Here is an 18169-nt window from a genome sequence, read left to right as displayed (position 1 = left end):
CACAGCACCAACATAACCTTATATAAACAAAGCCTTCCTCAGTTTCCCTCCCTGAGCTCTCCATGGTGCTGAAAATCTCATCTTGTACATATTAGCTGAGGCCCATGACCATCATGTTCAATACATCCTGCCAAAACATAGAGATGGAGCACGACTGCTATGCGGCACCATGGCCAAAGGATTCCACATCTCAGATGAGCAACGTACACAGCATTTTGTTGTGTGAATATTAGAACTAATCCCTGCTGTGTCCTGCTGGTCAACATCCTAATTGAACCAAACATTTAAACACAGGCCGTACGCTTTCCAGAAGCATGCAGACTGCAAAGTAACATTGGAAATTGTTTTCTTATCACACATGGAGTACATATATCAACCAATGTAACAAATTCCTAGACAACAATTGTCAACAATTCTGCAATCTTTCTCTGATTCCAATTCAAAAATTACCATTGAACTACATTTCTGTAAGTTGACCTCTAATTAAGGAAAACTAGCACTGCAATTGAATGCAAGAGACGTCACATCTGGCACTGAAGCCATAAACATCTTCACAGCAGACTACAGATCTATTTTAGATACATAATGCATGAATCCAGTCTCTCTGATCCCTCTTATAATGTATAGACTCATAATAAATTGCAATGGCTGAAAACTAGACCAATTACTGTAGTTCCTATAAATACCTTTATTTTATAATGTGTGTTCAGTCCATCAATCCATGATGTTTAAAATGCCTTCTGTTCATATCGAAGGAATTTATCAATAAAGATTAAAATCTCCATTTTCCAAATGGCTCCCAGGAGGGCAGCTAGGACACTTAATAGTCTTACAACTTCTAACCACTTAAATTATCACTTTATCTGACTGGCATAGACTGTAAAGAGAGCAGCATCATAGCTCCACATTATCATTCATCTTTAATGAGGCATCCAGCAAAGAACCCATGCACTCTGTGCATCATCTATACATGATGTTTAGCCATGCTGTCATTTGGGGCTCAACAATGGGCGCATCACCTTACAAAGCTCATGTCACTCTGAAATTGGTTTGCTTCACTCAGCTCGTATCTAGATACATTTCACATTTTTTCGAGCAAACAGACACAACCTGAGTGAGACGGGACCTTCTGGGATTTCAATTTTGCGAGCATCAAACAGGGCTGTAATTGACAGCTGGCCTATTTATTCTACGCAGCTATTCTGGAAAATGTCAGAGGAAGTCAAGAGGTACAATCATTGTATAGCAGGCCCACTCACTAGCGAGCTAAACAGGGTTCAGCTTGTAAGTTGCCTTTTCATCTTCAGTCAGACTTGTGTTTCCCAGTAAAACACTCAATTCTATTAATTTCTTGCACTCTCTAAACTACCAGGCATTGATTGGGATGCTACTAAATGGGGTCCAGTCTTAGCGTTGTGGCACAGTGTTTATGAATGCAGGCAGTGTGCATTCAAAGAGAAACCTGAGGCTGCTCCAGGCCTGGTAGGAGAAAGACAATTAGTATATTAGCCAAGCCGTCTTGGAGGTTAAGTGAAACTGGCTGATAAGGGCAGTGAAAGTGACAATAGTGACGTGTAATCCTAACACTTTCAGGACCTTGTCTGACACTAAAAGCTGCGCTTATGTTTACCCACAGTGTCAGCCTCGCACACAGTCTGTATGTTGCTAAGAGAGAGAGAGAGCTGATCTCTAAATAGGAAGCAGAAACACCACCTGCTGAGATCTTTGAAGGTCACTGTCATGTCATCAATGCACTCCCTCTCTCTGTCTCCACCTCACTGTGTGCATCAGTGCACACACCTCAAAGCACCAATTATAATGTTAACTGCACTTTGATGTCTGCCATAAGAGTTCAACTGGCTTCCTTAATTTCTCAGGGTGGGTGCTGGGCTACGTAGGAGATGGGCAGCACCAGAAAAGAAAGTCCCACCTCCGTTGCACGTGTCGGCCTGTCTGGTTGGTTTGATTCCATTCGTTGGCAGGTTGGAACATTTCTAGGATCTTAGCACTTTATGATGACAAACCTAAAAATACAAATCTGACTACACTGTTCAATATGAAGGCAGAATTCAGAGTTTAATATGACGAGGGAATCTCAGCGGTGTGAGACTGCGGCCTGTAGATTGCATGCGTGAGTGTGTGTGTAAACTCCCATTATTAAAACAATTTATTCAGACAAGAATGTTTTTCTCGTCTGTGACTCTCACGTATAAAAAAATCACAACATTTGAGAAACATCAGTGACCATGAAAATGAAGCTGCAAAAAGGCAAGGTCCATATGCTCCACGCAGCCGTTTGAAATGGCTGCAAAATGGCTGCAGTGCGTGGTGTTCATAGAAATAGTAGTCAGTGTTATTTCCATGACTTAGCTGTAGGAAGAACATCCACTGTTAATGCTGTATAAGGACGACAACAGCTGAGGACGAACGTTGGTAGACTAGAAACTAGAAGCTATAGTCTCACTGGCTAGCCAGGCACTATCTGCAGGCCTCCTATGCCAATTTAGCCTAGGTGGTCTCAAATAGCATATCTATATGCAAATGGTTTTCCACTGCCTGTTTGACTGGGCGAGGATCAGGTGGCTTAGATCTTATCACGTATTGCCAATGATGGGAATGCCAGTCTGGCACCTCCTCCCCCTGTGGAGCCAGGTATGCCCTTCCCCTCTAACCTTTAACCTCTGAATCCTTCCTGGGGAGTGGACATCCTTTTAATAGTACAGTGACTGGCCAAAGAAGACATAACAGCATGACAGTTGGGGTACAGGAGGCGCGGACCTCTGTGTCTGCCTCACGATATACATAGGCTAGTCTGATATATGGCCTCTCCTTGTCTGTGGATTAACATACATCAACATGGCACAGTACAGTTGTCCCTAGATGGCAATCACACCAGGCCCAGAATATTAGGGATTAGGACCTACAAATGGATCTCTAGTGGGGAATAACTTGTGACTCACACGTTCCACTTTAGAGCATGAGACAAGAAACAGCGCGGCTTTCCTCTGTTTAGTAGATGATATCTAATCAGTACAGTCTGGGAACAGACATGCATGATGTGGTCAAAATGGGTTATGCTTCACCCTGCGACAAGCTCTGAAGAAGTGTCAATAACACATGGCAAGACACATGCAACTCATCCTCTGGCCACAAGAACATAGTTCACTTACACACACATTCCTGAGATGACATCAAAAAGCTAAGTGCGGTACATACAGACGTAGGTATGTGCACAGCACACCAAACTGTCTCTGCGGCCCACTCATGTTGATTTCATCGGGTCTTTTGTGTTGCACATTGAATTTCTACGAATAGCTTTGGATTTCAATAAACTACGGTGGGATAAAAGTGGGCCGAGTTGGGACAAGTTAGGGTCGAGGTTAGTGAGAGCAACAGCTGATGGCAGGGTGTGTGCTCTCTGCTGCTTTGGCGAAATGCTTCTGGTCCGTTGCCAAGCACAAGGGAATACATAAGCTCACAACAGTTCCTCTCTGCAGGCACCTACGCAATCCATTCCACTTAAAGGTAAGCATAGTGAAGGGTGTCCTATCATACTTCTTTTACTCTGCCAAAGATTTGGATTTTCCTTATCACATGAAATAAATGTAGCGAATGTAAAAAAAAAAGACGCATAAACACTAAGGTGGCCTTCGTTTGAATAATTGCTCCGTAGCGAAAGCCAAGCCTTGGGGCGTAGAAATCAATACCAAACTTCAATTATGGAAATATATTGTAATGATTTAAAATTCATCAAGGCTGCTCTATCTCACTAGATGGCCAAACATAAGATTGGATTTTTCCTTGTGGTTTAAAAAACACATTTAACAAAGAAATGCTGTATAAGGACAACAACAGCTGATTCACGATGGCGTTGGGGACATAGGACTGGTACAGCAGCAAATATGAAAAAATACAAGGATAGATAGTATAAAAGTGAAAATAGCAATTGTAATATTAAGTGTGTCTCTCTCTCTATATATATATATATATATATATATATATATATATATATATATATATATATATATGTAAAAAAAATTTCTAATTGTTGCACAGCACTGTATATACCAATTTAACTTCAGAGAACATACATATGAAAGTAGAAATCATAAAAAAGCAATAAGATGTCATCTAAACGAGAACTGGACACAGGGAAGCTATGTTTCTAGAGAAGATTGTACGAGCGCCGAGCATGTACACTGCTCCATTGCCCCTCTTGTTACACTGTTTGGACAGATTCTGACGGCTGTTGGCTCTAAAGTGAGCATAAAACACTCCATGCTCTACCTTAGGGGGATGAGGGGGAGGCTGGAGGTGCTCAGTACAGTAGTTACATCAGCTGTTGTACTGAGGTGAGGTGGGAGGTGTATTTTTTTTGCCACATTTTGTTTACATCTCATCAAAAAAAAATGGATGCAATGTATAGCTCAGTGCTTGGCTTAAATTACATGACAGTCCACTCTGCCTTTGCTTGTGCAGTACCTCGGCGTGTTTCGTCAGTTCTCACGACTTTGCAGCTGATGTGTAACCACTCCAGGTACTCGTAGGACTTAACCATCTCTACCCTAACCGCTTTGTGACAGGACTCAGTGGCTTGAGACATGGATCATTTCTGCACTGTTTGTCAATAAGAGTAAACCATATTAACAATTTCACTCCAGTGCTATTTCCTCAAGAGAAATGCGGTTTCATTCATGTTTCAATAGAGATTGGTGCCACAAATTCAAAGCCTCTATAGTTCTCCTCCCTATGCACAAACTCCGGAGGTGGCATCACACAGTTTAACTATTAGATAACAGCAGTGAAACAGCACAGGACAGAAAAAAAAAACTCACAGGGAAAAGAAACTGGTGCAGTCTTATACACAATTCATGCAGCATGGAAGTGATTTTCTACACTTCAGTATCACTGAGTGGATGCACTTACATTTGTGTTGGTTACGCATAAGAACTGTCTTGAGTGAGTATTTCCATTAGTGAGAAACCCCTTATTCAGAAAGTGTGTCTCAAACTGCAGCGTAAAAAGAAATCACGCAGGTAAGCCTAACATCCTGAGAATGTGGTGTTTGTAGGAGGAAACTGAATAACTAACGTGGTTGACATGTGGTTTAAAAATGGTGTGTGTGCACTCTGAAGGACCCAGCAGATACATGATGCCATAAATTCCTGCACTACCCACCACAATCAGGTGTGTTCAGTCAATCAGAAGCAGGAAGATACCATCTTAGATGATGGTGGAGTCGACGAAGACGAAGTGAACGGATATATATCCCAACTTCTGAATGAATCTATACACCTGAACCCAGCAATCAGTAAGTCAGGTATCAAAGACTGTGGCAAAACAAGCAGGGCAGCGGCCCTGACGGACTGCATCTGCACACCCCTGCCGTAGGATCGTGGCTGCTTTTAATGCTAACATGAGCAAAAAGAGGACACCAAGGGATGCCAAAAAAACATTAATACTTTTCTCTAAAACTGCAGACACAAATAACGATGAGGAAGAGAGGAGAGGTAGAGATGTGACAGAAGAAGACAGATGTCAAAGGGTCGGGAAGTCGAAATTTTAGGACGTGCACAAACTTCTGTCATCCTCTTTCCACTGTACCTGAAAGATGTTCAAGGGGACACTAAAAAACACTCCATGTTGCACTGAATATATTTTTTTGTAGCATCCCCTTATTGCTTTCCTTCTCGCAGTATGATCCCTACGACCCTTGACCTCTCCCTTGTAATCCTGCCATAGAGGAGGGCCATTTGGAAGAATTGGGACGCAGCTGTGTTTCACTGGCAGAGCGCAGGAGGACACTATGCAATGCAACACCTTTCACAAACCCTTCATCACCCTCACACCCCCCATTTCCACTTCCTGCCGTGTGCCTCGCGCAGTTTCCACCTCGATCTCCTTTCCTCTGACTCCAGGTTCCCAGTACCGCCAGAGAAAGCCCACCGCATTCCATGCACACTGTGCATCCAGTTTCTGACACATGCCAACCTAGCTGGCTGCACCAGTCAGCTGAACACAGATCCAGTTTCCTCTTCTTAATACTCCTAACAAGCTTTTTCGCTCTGCAGCCAAGTGTCAAGCCTACCAAAGTCACCTAACGGGATGGTTCTGCCTCTGCACACACGGAACAACCAAACGGCACAGAGAAGGCACACACGATTTCACTGTTTCCATTTCGCCTCATCTATGAGAGATGAGAACCAAGCAGATACCCACCAGCAGTCACAAGATGGATACCTCATTGTATGTGCATGGTTTATTTTCACCACTTTCCTAGCAAAACAGTGTGAAATATGAAGGACGACATATGGTTTGGTGCCATTTCTGGTCTGTGGGCATCATAAAATGACAGGAGCCAAGTTAACAGCCTAAACAACATACTGGGCAGAATTATACATCAGTGTAAATAAAAGCTGTTTGATGGGATAGCTTAACATACAGTAGGCAAGGCAAAGCAACTTTATGCTTTACAAAGTCATTTTATTTCTTTTGTAGCTTGCACTATAGTCTGGATGGAAAATTTCAAGCTATGCCTGGACTTAAGATCATCAGTGTAGCTGCAAGTTATACTTCCAACACAGCCTGACTCATTTTCTTAGATTTAATTTACCCTTTTAAATGCTCATTAATTTAGATTTAAATATGGTGTGATGATGATATCATCGCAATATGATTAAACTCAATATCAATACATAATAATAATAATATTTACATACTGCCAAGAGCTATTGTACATGACCACATGATCGTTTCACAAGGTAACAATGGACACATGATAACAAAGACGCACCGAGAGACCGAACTGAACATTCAGAGGTGCAAAGCAGTGAAGGATATTTGCTGTGTGTTATTGTCAGTTGAGGATGCCCTCTATGCCCTTTCTCTCAGTACCAAACAAAAACAAGCAGAAAAGGGCCAAGGGCACTGAAAGGACATGACAGAGGAGCAGCAAGGGGGACACAGCGCGTCCATCTGTACTGGACACAACCCAAACAAGAATAAGGACGCTCACACTCGCTCTATCTTTCTCCTGTCCATCATCCTCTCATCAACCCATTTGCACTTAACCACGAAGACACGCTGGCATCATCGACACTCCATTAACTTTTTGTATTTAACACCTCATTCCAAGCAATCACTACGAAATAAAAACACATTAGACCATGTTTTGGAAACACTAGAGAGCAACACTACCTTTCAACTGACCCTCTTTTCAGCCGGGGACCACTCGCACTACACACAAGTGCGTGAGTCACGTATGAAGCAGGCTTTAATACACATGTGAATCAGCCATGATTCATCTGTAATGCTGGTCACTCCAAGCAAAGTAATGGGCAGTCACCCTTGTTGTACTATTTCTATATTAATCCTGCAGACAGGTGACTTTCATCACTCCACAATGACATTTCATGTGCAGCATAAACACATTACTGCCACCACTGAGTGTAAAGATTAGAAGAACATAAAATCCAAAGGCATCAACATTATGGGAAAACATTTCCAGGGATTGTATTTTGCCCACAATGAAAGGACAGACTTGATGTCATTGCATCTGCATGAGATGTCCCAGTGGACTTCGTTATGTCTGACTGCTGGAATGTGTAGGTTATATGTTGGGTTGCTGGAAATTAAATATCATTACCCCTGAAATTATTAATTTACCCAAAGAAGCTAAGAGTTGAGTGGCATGAGGTAAACCGTGTTGGGTGCTGAGGCAAATTAAATACAAAAATGATTGTGCTCTCTCTCTCTCTCTCATCCCACCCATATCTGTCATGCATCACCACCCCCTTCATTCAAGAGTGGGAGTTGGTAAACACAGCCAACGGATAACAATCATAGTCAAGGGATGCATTCATTAAAAAAAACAAAACAAAAAGAAGAGAGAGGCACTGCAATGGACAGTTAATATCTGTTTAGTGGGTGCACTTGATGTAGATGATGCGGAAAGCATCATTTTCAATCAGCTGCGCGTCCTTGTGCACAATGGAGACCACTGCAGACTAGAATCTCAGGCCAGTGTCACATTAACATGTCCAGTGAATAATAATCAGGGAATGATTTTTAAAAACATATTGGCTGTCGGGTGAACAGCAACCGTACCTTGTTTTTGATGTTGCAATGGCAGCAAACAGTCCACAGATATTTGAGGGTCCTCCAAATGAGGATGATGAAGAGACCCCCAAAAAACGTCACCATGGAGGAGGCGAGGAATGCCCACCACATGCGCTGCCCATTATTGTCGCAGGGCACCTCGGACGAGAACGGGATAACAACGTCTTCCATCTTGGATATTAAGATTGAAGAGTCCGGATTGATATTGTTGTTGATATTGCTTGTCCTCATAGAGCTGTCGCTTCCATGGGGAACCGTGCCATCTGCCTCAGCTAGCATTTAGGAGCCTTGGAGAGCCTGTGCCAGCGTCCCCAGCCCCACTCACCAGCCATGTTGCTCTGGAAAGACAGAAAAAAAAAAAAAAAAAAGATCCCTTCTTCTGTGTAGATTGTGTTTTCACCCACCAGAGTCTCTGTCTGTATTTCAGCAGCCTATGAATTGTTTATGAGTGACAGCGTTGGACTCGAAATAGCGGCTCGGTGGCCCCTTGGAGAGGCGCATTTAAATCCGCATATATGACGAATTCGAGGGCGCTTCTCACTCCGAGGGGGTTTGTTGTGGCTCCTTCACGCCAAAAGCCATGGTGAGGACGACGTCGATCGCAGCCGTCGAGGCTGCCGATGAGATTTCGTTTAATGGGGAAAACACGGCGGCAGTAAAGAAATATAATAAAATAAAAAATGTGACAGCCTGTTGTCGGCGACGCGACCTCGCTATCCGTCTTCCATTCAGGGATCCCGTCGATCAGCAGGCGGAGAATCGATTTCACTTTTCTTTACGCGTCAATCGACTGTGAACGGTTTGCAACCAAACAAAAAAAAAAAAAAAAACGACAAACACACGGGGACACATCAGCTGCCTCTGGTACTGGAAAAGGTCTGAACACTACATAGTCGTGCGGCCGCTCGCGTCGTTAATTCTGCGTAAAAGCGCCGGCGCCCGGGTGGACGTCGCTGTCTCCATTCGGTGTCCCGCAGCCGTGGCACGGAGCGGCCAGCTGAGAGCGCCTGTCAGATCCGCTCCAGAGGAGAGCGGGGAGATTTACAGGTAGGAGGGCGGAGCGAAGCGCTAATAATAAAGATGGACACAGAGCTGCAGCAGCACCGCGATGTTCATTCAAAGCGCCCATCGGTCCCCGATGCTGCCGCTGCCGCTGCTGCTGCTGCTGCTGCTGCTGGGGTGTGTAGAAAAGAGGTCGGGCTGCAAAATGCGCCCTTTTGCTTCTTTGATGCACGCCAGTGACGCACGTCGCAAAACGAAGAGGCTTGGAAAAGCAACAGTATCGATCAGTGATCACTTCGAGGATAATAGCTCGATGGATAAACATCAGCTCCAACGATGACTCCCCAGAGGAATGTTATACTGAAGCCAGTGAACGCAACATTAAAGTCGGGTTATTTATCATTGACTACAATGCTTTCTGGCCCTGTGGGGATATTGTACTCAAATGTTCAAATGAGCAATAACCATAACAAAAGGCCTCACACGCACAAACAATCACTGTAATAAGTTGACACCTTCACTCACATCGAAAACAGTGTGTGTGGATTGGTGATGACTGTGAGGCATGACCAGCACTAGTTTATGGCCCCTCATAGCCACTCATACCTAAGGATGTGGGGAAACAGTTGGCTTGGGGCCCTGAATAACCACTGACCCCTGGTGCACCAGATAGGGCAGGTGCACAGCCAAGGCTCCAGACTTCTTGGAGTTTTTTTTTTTTTTTGTAATATACTATCAACAATCTGTATGTCAAGTCCTTGCATGTGCTTTGCTGAAAGCTAAATAAGTTAAAGGATCCTATCCTCTCTGCATTCTATATACTTTCAAATATAGGTGACACAATTAACACAAGTTAATCACTGTATCAACTATAACTGAGGACAACGTGATTAAGACTAGTGTATCATGTTGTTCTGCGTTATAGTTGATACGCTACCTAATAAATGTCCCATGAAATGTGAAATTATGACACTTGATCTCAAGCCTGTATCATATGAAAAGTAAACATGGCTAAGGAAGAGATATATGTTCTACGATGGTAATTTATTGTCAGGGAAAAGGCTACAGAAATAGCTGCTGTAACAGAATCTGAGCTGTAAAACACTGAAGACAAGACTATCAGTAAATTATAGAAGTTCAGAGTTATGAACCCCTGTGCAAGCGTTTTGAGTTCACATGTTGTAAAACAGATGCGGCGGAGGCAAACGTTGTGACTCACCGACAATAAGCAACAGGACAAGAAGAAGCTCAAGCGTCAAGTTGTAAATGTTACTTTACTTCATTTTCTTCACAATGACACCGTAGCAAAACCTCAAGATCAGACAGGTCAATCAAAGGTTTTGTAAAGCTGGACGTGACGTTACTGTCCTCCTGCTCCTGTCCACCTTCATTCCAATATATAATATACACTACAACACAGTCATGTTGGTCCAGAATAAATAAAGCTAAGCTATCTAAAGCCCCACTATGATTTTCTGTTAATACTGAATATTCTGAAATGACTCAGGAAACAGGTGAGGTGTAAATCACATGTAGGTTAACAGAGGCCTTTCATTCATCATTTATGTTGTGCATTCACACAGTATTCCAAATATATCTACATATAATTTGTGCTACATATACACTTGTGCTACATATAAACTTGTCACATCTACTTGTAGATGAAAACAACAGGATAACCATTACTTTGATAAATATTCCTGTTTTTCGTTTTGTTTTGTTTTTTTATTGCTGGTCAGAGCAGAGGGGACTTGGATTGATGATCTCCAGTGAAGGACCAGCTGTTGGGGGAGTGGCTCCTGTAGGCCAGCAGAACTTTTTTGCTGAAGGGTCTCAGTCTTGACAGATAAGGAGATTAACAGAGCAGCCAGGTGATAATCTCACAGGGCAAATTTTGATGTGGTGAAGTTAACGTGGTGGAGAAGCAGCAGGAACAGGCCGAACTGGAAATGTTCATGAATTATGGGAGACATGAATCAGGGAGATGGGAAAGACAGAAATATGCTTCTAGCTCTGACCACAAGATCTGACACGAGCTGGGAAAGGCCACGGCTTGCCGGTGTGGACTACAAAGATCCTTTGCTGTCAGACTTTAGACTTCTCAAGTTCAGTTGAGTTGTCAGCAGCTGTCTTGAAATGCACTCCAGGAGGAGGGCTTGAGACCCTACCCTTTTCTAAAACAGGAAAGAGGGGACTTGGAGGACATAAGGAATTGGGGATTGGGGCATTCCACCACAGACCACTACCTACAGTAGCCTATATCAGATGTAGTATAAAGACATTAGCGATCAATGTTCTCTGAAAAGCATTAGGCAATGTCGTAGAAACGCTGAATATGATACCGAGATATTTTAAATAAGGGATGTTTCCTTCTTTTTCGGAGTGAACATGAGAGGTAGCTGGAGGTTAGTCACCCTGCAGAGCTCAGAGGAAACAACCAGAAGATAGAGGCGCCCAACTTTTATAGAACGATGCAAAATCATGTTGTGAGTCCATGTTGTGATACATAAAATGAGCTTTATTCTCATGTTAATGTCTCAACATACAAATCACATTCTTTTTTTAATAAAAGAAAAGTTCAATCAGTACCTGGCATCTAGACTCTTTCTAAAAATGAAACCATTTCAGGTTGCATCCTGCGCACTCTAACATATGCTATCTACTCAGAAAAATAGTAAGATTACAGTTTATTTCTGCTTACTCTTTTAGCCCAATAGTCAAACTTGTGGACAAATTTTCCTTTGAAAAACTGTGCAAGAATAGATCCCTTTTTAATAATTCAAATAAGTAGTGATCCTTTGTTTTTCTAATTAAGAACAAAAGGCCATCATTGAAATGTAAGGAACTGATGTGATACATAAAATGTGATTTAGATACAGTAGAAATAATAGTACCTATTAATAGTCTACTGGAAACCTAGGAACAGTTACATGTTTAAGGTTCACAGATAAACAAGTGCAAAACAGAAATAAAAGGATAAAGTTGCCTTAGTGGATTTTGGCACAATAAGATACAAGATACGGTTTCAAGGAAGGGCAGAATATTTCTGTCAATATTTTTTGCCTCCTTAATAACAAAACAAACAAAAACAAAACAATTAAATAACAATGCAAAATCTCTAACATTTAAACAGATCAGAGGAAAATCCTTTAAGATATTACCCTGCAAATTTTGCTTCATAGTGTCTCTTTTAAGGAGTACATCGATAAGTGACTGACAACCATCTACATAAAAAAAAAGTTATTCTTTAAAAAAAAAAAAACAAAAAAAAAAAAACATGCAAATACTTGCTAAGACATGACTTCACCGCCAGATGTTCCTAGACATATGAACTACTAAAAAATACATGTAATATATATTTATATATTTGTTTTTTTATAGATGTATCTGCATACTGTAATATGTTATACTCTATATTATTGTTAAATATATGTTAAAGAGATAGAATGATAGTTACACAGTGGTCTGTCTAGCCCTGGAGTGCATTCTGAGGAGTTAACCCGTTGGCCGCCGCTTCGGCCTACCTTCAAAACCTCACCATTGTCACGCGCTCTACACTGTACTGGTCTCAAATCAGCCTCCGAATCACGTAGCCAGTGATGGGTGAAATGATGCGTTGAGTTTTGATTTCAAAACCTTCGTTCTGGTTAAGTGACCAGGGGCTGGTTTCAGATCAGGCTTCTTCTGCGAAGGCACTTCCGAAAGGCCCATAAACTGTCCACACACCCAGCTGCTATAGAAACACAATGCATAGAGCAAACATCAGCGTATTTTGAGTTTTCATGGCCGTCACTGCTGCCAGTCAGGTTCACAGCTACATACTTCAAGAGGTTTTGATGCTTTCGTGCTTTTCGGAGGAAACACCACAAGGAGTGTGACGTGTGATCCTGGCATTCCATTTCTTAGCATCGTATTCACGCTAACAAACAACTGTGATTTAACTGTAACTGAAATCGTCTTTATAATTGTGAACATCAGTCTCAATAGTGTTTTCTCTCTTTCACACACACACACCCAGAAAAAGAAAAAAGAAACAAACAAACACACAATTAGTTGTCAGTCATTGTCAAATGGGTGCATAATTGTAAGGAAAACCACAAATGTCATTTGGTTCACAAGTGAATCAGGGGAATGAACTTCATTAGTGTTGAGGTTTGTGTTCACGGGGTGGGGGTTGGGGGGGTCACACGCATTCAAGCAAATATTGAACACCAATAATCAGACTCATCTTCTGACAATAAACGGACGCTTACAATGCAGCATTACAAATACACCACCAGAAACCTTTAGGGAAGACTGAATGAACTTCAACGTCAAGATCCAGTGCTACTATCCTGCTCCGGAGTACATCAGAAATAAAGGAGGCTCTGCTTATAAATCATAACAAAAGACAAAAAATATATATATATATCAATAATTTACATTACTAGCTGACTACTGTGTACCTATTGGTGTAGTGTGAAAGGGTTATGTAGCGTTTGGGGAAAGCTGCAGCTTGCTGTAGTGGCAGCTGGTGTCCTCTAGGGGCAGCCGAGTGGAGTCCACAGGACTTTACTTTGTTCCTGATCAACTATAGTCATGATCTGAGTGCAAATGTAAGGGAGGGTGCCGCCTTGGACAATACCTGCAAAACAAAAAGGGGACGATGTATTATACTGTATTTATTGTTTTTTTTATTTGATATTATTTTGTTGTCTGTCTACAAACCTGTGAAGAATTTGCTGTATTCTTGCTCTGTCTTCTGTGCACCTTCAAATTGCTCCTTGGAATGTTTTTGAGATACTTTGTCCCGCAGATAAATTGGATCTTTCTGCTCCCTTTGACACAGACACAAAAAAAGTTAGACCACAGCCATATAAAATCTAACACCAGTCCCTTTTATTATAATAGCCTGTATTTAAAATGTAAATAATTTAAAGCTTCCAGTACTGATAATTAATAAAAAACAGATAAAAATATCTACTTAAATTTTAAATTCCTGTTATTTTAAGTAATGGTACAAGCAAAGAAGGAACGTATATGTGACACACTATTGTAAAAAAGAAGAAAAAGAAGAAGAAGAAGAAAAACAGCCATGTTTCAACAGCTGTTTGAGATAATCCAAGTGTGTGTAGTGAGTGCAGTGCTTTAACAGACGCAGGGTTCATGGTGGGATAGAGTATGGAGGCTTATCCTGCACCAACTATCCATCTATTCATCCACACACACACACACACACTAACCCTGCATCTGTGCGAATGTTCTGTATCAGAAGTTCCCAATCTACTTCTCGCCTTGGCACAGCACTTTAAACTACACTAGCCGAGCATTTTGCACAGCACTCAGTTTCTGTGTGTGTGTCTGTGGTTCCAAGATACTAACAATCAAGGAAGGTATCTGCGTGTCTCAATTAGTGTTATAAAATACAATGCTCCTTACTTGATCTGCTTGGCATTTTTGTAGCGGACAAAGACAACAATTGGATAAATGTGAACGCCGTGGAGCCTTTCAATGGCGTGTGGGGCAATGTCGAGCAAACAGTGACAGCCCTGCATCCAAAAAAAGAAAACAGAACATCATTTCAATAGATTAACTCATTTAAATAATGTTTGAATTAGTCAAGTCCTTGACAAGGATTAACATTTGCTTTACAAGCTTTTCATGCATCAGTATTGCAGATTAAAGCACTGAAATAGTGATATCTTATCTTGAGCAAACGCTGAAATTAAAAACAAACAGAAGCCACTTTATCTTCCGTGATAAAAATCTGATGAGAAGAAAAAGCGCCGACTAATACCTTATCTGTTATTTCCTTAATAGAGGCAACAGTCGTCACATCAAAATGACCACTCCTGCGCTTGTAGTCGATGAAGAGGCAGTCTTTGACACCCCGCTCGATGGCCTGCTGGGATGCCTTCATTACCTCTGCAGACGTGACAGAAAAGAGCAGATAAAATTGGACAAAGTACTGTATGTATGTAACATCTGGTTACAGATGGAGTTATTAAAAATGCATTTCCTCTGGTTTGTTAGACATCTGGATAAGGTGAACTCACCCAGTACACATCTACAGAACTTCCCAGGAGTCTCTTTGACCAGCATCTCCTTGACAGGGTCAGTGAGTGGCCCAAGGATAAGTACCGGTCGGGGAGAAGTGCACTCCACCTTCTGGACCCGCTGGTACGCCAGGCTCACACAGTCTAACACAAGGAACACAGCGGTCAATCAAACATCCTCTTCAGTAAATGTTTTTAAAGTCTGGTGTTTTGTTTAGTTTTTTTTTTTTTTCCAGTCAAAGATATTCAAACCCTTCTTCTCACCGTCAAGGAAAGGGATGGAGTCTGTGCTGATGGTGTCGAGAGCCACCATCTCCTTGCTGTCTTTGGAGCTGCTGCGTTTGTGTTTCTGTTTCCTCCTGAAGAAAGATCTCCGGGCTCCTGCAGAGAGCGTCTTACTGGAGTCTTCCTTTATTTCTGTCACACTGTGTCTGCGGTAAAACTCTTGGTCCATCCTACAACACACACACACACACACACACACACAAAAAAGATGTTACTGAAGAAGATCCACAAAGCTCAAATTGCATCGTTGTGTGAAAGTGGGACTTGTGTTTATGTTTTTAAAAGCATGTAGGTACATTTTAGTCAAAATACATATGGAAGAGAAGCGTCATTAAGCTATTCCCACATCGCAGCAGTATGGCACAGATTGTTGTCGCAGCTGTTCCAAACCATCCACTAGCTCAAAGATTGTGTGTGTGTGCGTGTGTATTCGTGAGCACCACATTCTCCACCCACATGTACTTGCTGGGGATCTGTCCCCTCTGGATCTGTTGTGCGTTCTCATCTAGCTGCCAGGCCATCCAGGTCCCAAAGCTGCCCTTTGGTAAAGACTCGTCCACATACAGGATGTCATCCTTCTTAAAACTGAGGTCCCCCTCAGCCTCACCCACTCGATCGTAAAGTGCTCTGGTGGGAGGAAGAGACAAAGATAAATGGGGAGTTATGAAGAGCGGGGCAGAGCGAGAGAGCGAAAGAGCATAAAGTTAATAAAGTGGGGGGAGGAGGTGAGGGATCAGACACGACAGCTGAAAAAAAGAACAACCAGAAGAGTCAGAGGCAGAAAGAGAGTAAGAAAGGATGGGTAGAGAGAATTTATCTATCATCTTGTTTGCCTCCTGTTGGAGCTTCATAAGTCATTCTTGAGCAGCCTATCTGTAACAGTCAGGCAGCCTGAGTATATTTACTGCAGATGACATCACAAGCCCACTTGCCTATATGACAAGTGACTGCGGCAGCTGCGGCATCAGGCCCCGACAGACTGCCAACAATAAAACATGACTATTTTAGTGCTTCATTTTCCATTCATATACAATGTATTCCTAATGACCTGGAAAATACTAGACACAGCAATGGATGCGGTGTTGGGTGTAGTGTGTAGTGTGTAGTGAAGAGGGAGATTAGATAACCTAAATGTGTGGTGTGATTAGCGTCGTTGTAGTCACTCAGTGGATCTGGAACATAATTGAGAAAGATTCCAGCTCATCCAAAGGCTGCTCCAATGGTGTACTGTTTATATATAGCACATGGACAGAGACGAGGCTGCTGGGGCACATTAGTATGGTTCTTTTTGTAGAGCAAAACACATAAATGCCCAGTAATGATCGTCATACATTTATAATGAGTGTCTATATGCGTGTACCTAATATAAAAGCCATCTCCTGGAACGTCTTTGAGCATGTTGAAGTCATCAGGCCGATAGAGCACCTTTAGCGTGACCGTCTCCGCAGGCTTCAGCATCTCAACATACACCTCTTCTGCTGTCTTATTCTTCATATTCACCGAGTTATACTGCAAGACAGGAGGTGAAGAGAGAATGGGGAAAAACTGGGGTCAAGTGAACTTCGTATCTTGAAGAATAAATTTAGCGATTATGCTGTGAAATCGTTTGTTATGCCTGTGCCACTTCTAATAGCTGCACAGCTATATTTGCTCCAAGCTTGCGGCTGTATTAACGTGTTGTAGTACTGATTTGCATGATGGAAAACAAACAGGATAGGAGATTAAAAAACAGACTGTTGCAGCTGCATGGCATGCAAAGAGCAGGCCCTATGTGTTGTTTCGTGCTAGGAATGGTCTATTATGAGTTTGCTGCTCTTAGATCAATGGTATTGCATCTATATCTCTTTACTGTTAACAACATACATAGCATAATAAGTTCAGTGCATTATTTAGGTCCTAGATAATAAATTTGTGTGTATCTCTACATGTGAATCCAAACCTCTAAGATGAGGTCCCCAGGAAGCAGTCCATCGGTGCCTCTGGCAGGGCTGTCCTCATCCAGGCTCTCTATGTAAACACCTCGTAGGTTCCCTCCGCAGAGTGTGACTCCCACCTCCACCCCAGGCCTATGCACATTCACAAGCCGTGGCTCACCCACCTTTTTGCTGCCCTCATTTGGCATTCTGGAAGACAACAAGTGTTTAGTTAGAGTTAGGAGAGTTTAATGAAGCATGCATTTGTTATATTATATATATATATTACCTGATTAAATTGCGGGGGCTGGTAGTGGGTGTGGTCTGCTTAGAAGAGGGAGTGAGTGTGCCCTCATCCTGTTCGCTGAGTGTATCGATGGTGGAGTGATTGTCAGGGGTGGCAGCTCCACTCCCCTGAGGGGTTGGCTGAGTACTGACTGGCTCAAGACGGGAACTGCACAACAAAGCCAAAACATGAGAAAGTCAAACACGGGAAAGTCTTGGTTTCATTCACTCTATAAATATATTCCAAATATTGGAAATGAGTCATCCAAGCAGCACACTTGAGGTTCAAACCCAACTCGCACACTGAAGATGTACACAAAAACCTTTCAAGACACATGATACCTGGAGCGAGAGTGGTTGCCCAGCTGGTACATGTGTGGGTTGTACTGCGCCATAATGGTGATGGTGTCACACTGCTGGCCAATGATGAGACGAGCTTGCTGCTCTGTAGCATTCCGCAAGTTGATACCATTATACTGTCAGAGGAGAGACAGGGTTATTTAAGAACAAAGAGATACTGTATGGACACAG

At 42.4% G+C, this 18169-nt stretch overlaps 2 protein-coding genes across 14 annotated transcripts in view; both read right to left on the bottom strand.

The window, feature by feature from the left end:
* Positions 1 to 8413, bottom strand: part of kcnma1a (potassium large conductance calcium-activated channel, subfamily M, alpha member 1a) — a 114598-nt gene extending 106185 nt beyond the window's left edge. For 9 of the 12 annotated variants that reach the window (XM_026354047.1, XM_026354046.1, XM_026354045.1 and 6 more), the window contains exon 1: positions 8107 to 8413. In XM_026354047.1, coding sequence (XP_026209832.1) covers positions 8107 to 8397 — 291 coding nt within the window. In that variant the 5' untranslated portion in view covers positions 8398 to 8413. The remainder of the gene's footprint in view (positions 1 to 8106) is intronic. The other 3 variants (XM_026354053.1, XM_026354054.1, XM_026354055.1) reach the window with 1 other exon arrangement.
* Positions 8414 to 12371: 3958 nt separating this feature from the next.
* Positions 12372 to 18169, bottom strand: part of dlg5a (discs, large homolog 5a (Drosophila)) — a 31768-nt gene continuing 25970 nt past the window's right edge. For both annotated transcript variants that reach the window (XM_026354042.1, XM_026354043.1), the window contains exons 23-33: positions 17981 to 18114; positions 17643 to 17807; positions 17380 to 17563; positions 16801 to 16949; positions 15897 to 16067; positions 15420 to 15610; positions 15156 to 15299; positions 14897 to 15024; positions 14539 to 14648; positions 13828 to 13937; positions 12372 to 13744 (exon numbers count right to left, since the gene is read on the bottom strand). In XM_026354042.1, the coding sequence (XP_026209827.1) occupies positions 13641 to 13744; positions 13828 to 13937; positions 14539 to 14648; positions 14897 to 15024; positions 15156 to 15299; positions 15420 to 15610; positions 15897 to 16067; positions 16801 to 16949; positions 17380 to 17563; positions 17643 to 17807; positions 17981 to 18114 (1590 nt within the window). In that variant the 3' untranslated portion in view covers positions 12372 to 13640. The remainder of the gene's footprint in view (positions 13745 to 13827; positions 13938 to 14538; positions 14649 to 14896; positions 15025 to 15155; positions 15300 to 15419; positions 15611 to 15896; positions 16068 to 16800; positions 16950 to 17379; positions 17564 to 17642; positions 17808 to 17980; positions 18115 to 18169) is intronic.

This window comes from Anabas testudineus, chromosome 15 (genome assembly GCF_900324465.2).
Source record: "Anabas testudineus chromosome 15, fAnaTes1.2, whole genome shotgun sequence".
Taxonomy (NCBI): Eukaryota; Metazoa; Chordata; class Actinopteri; order Anabantiformes; family Anabantidae; genus Anabas; species Anabas testudineus.
Note: the sequence above shows the minus strand (reverse complement) of the source record. Positions and strands in the feature narration are given on the sequence as shown.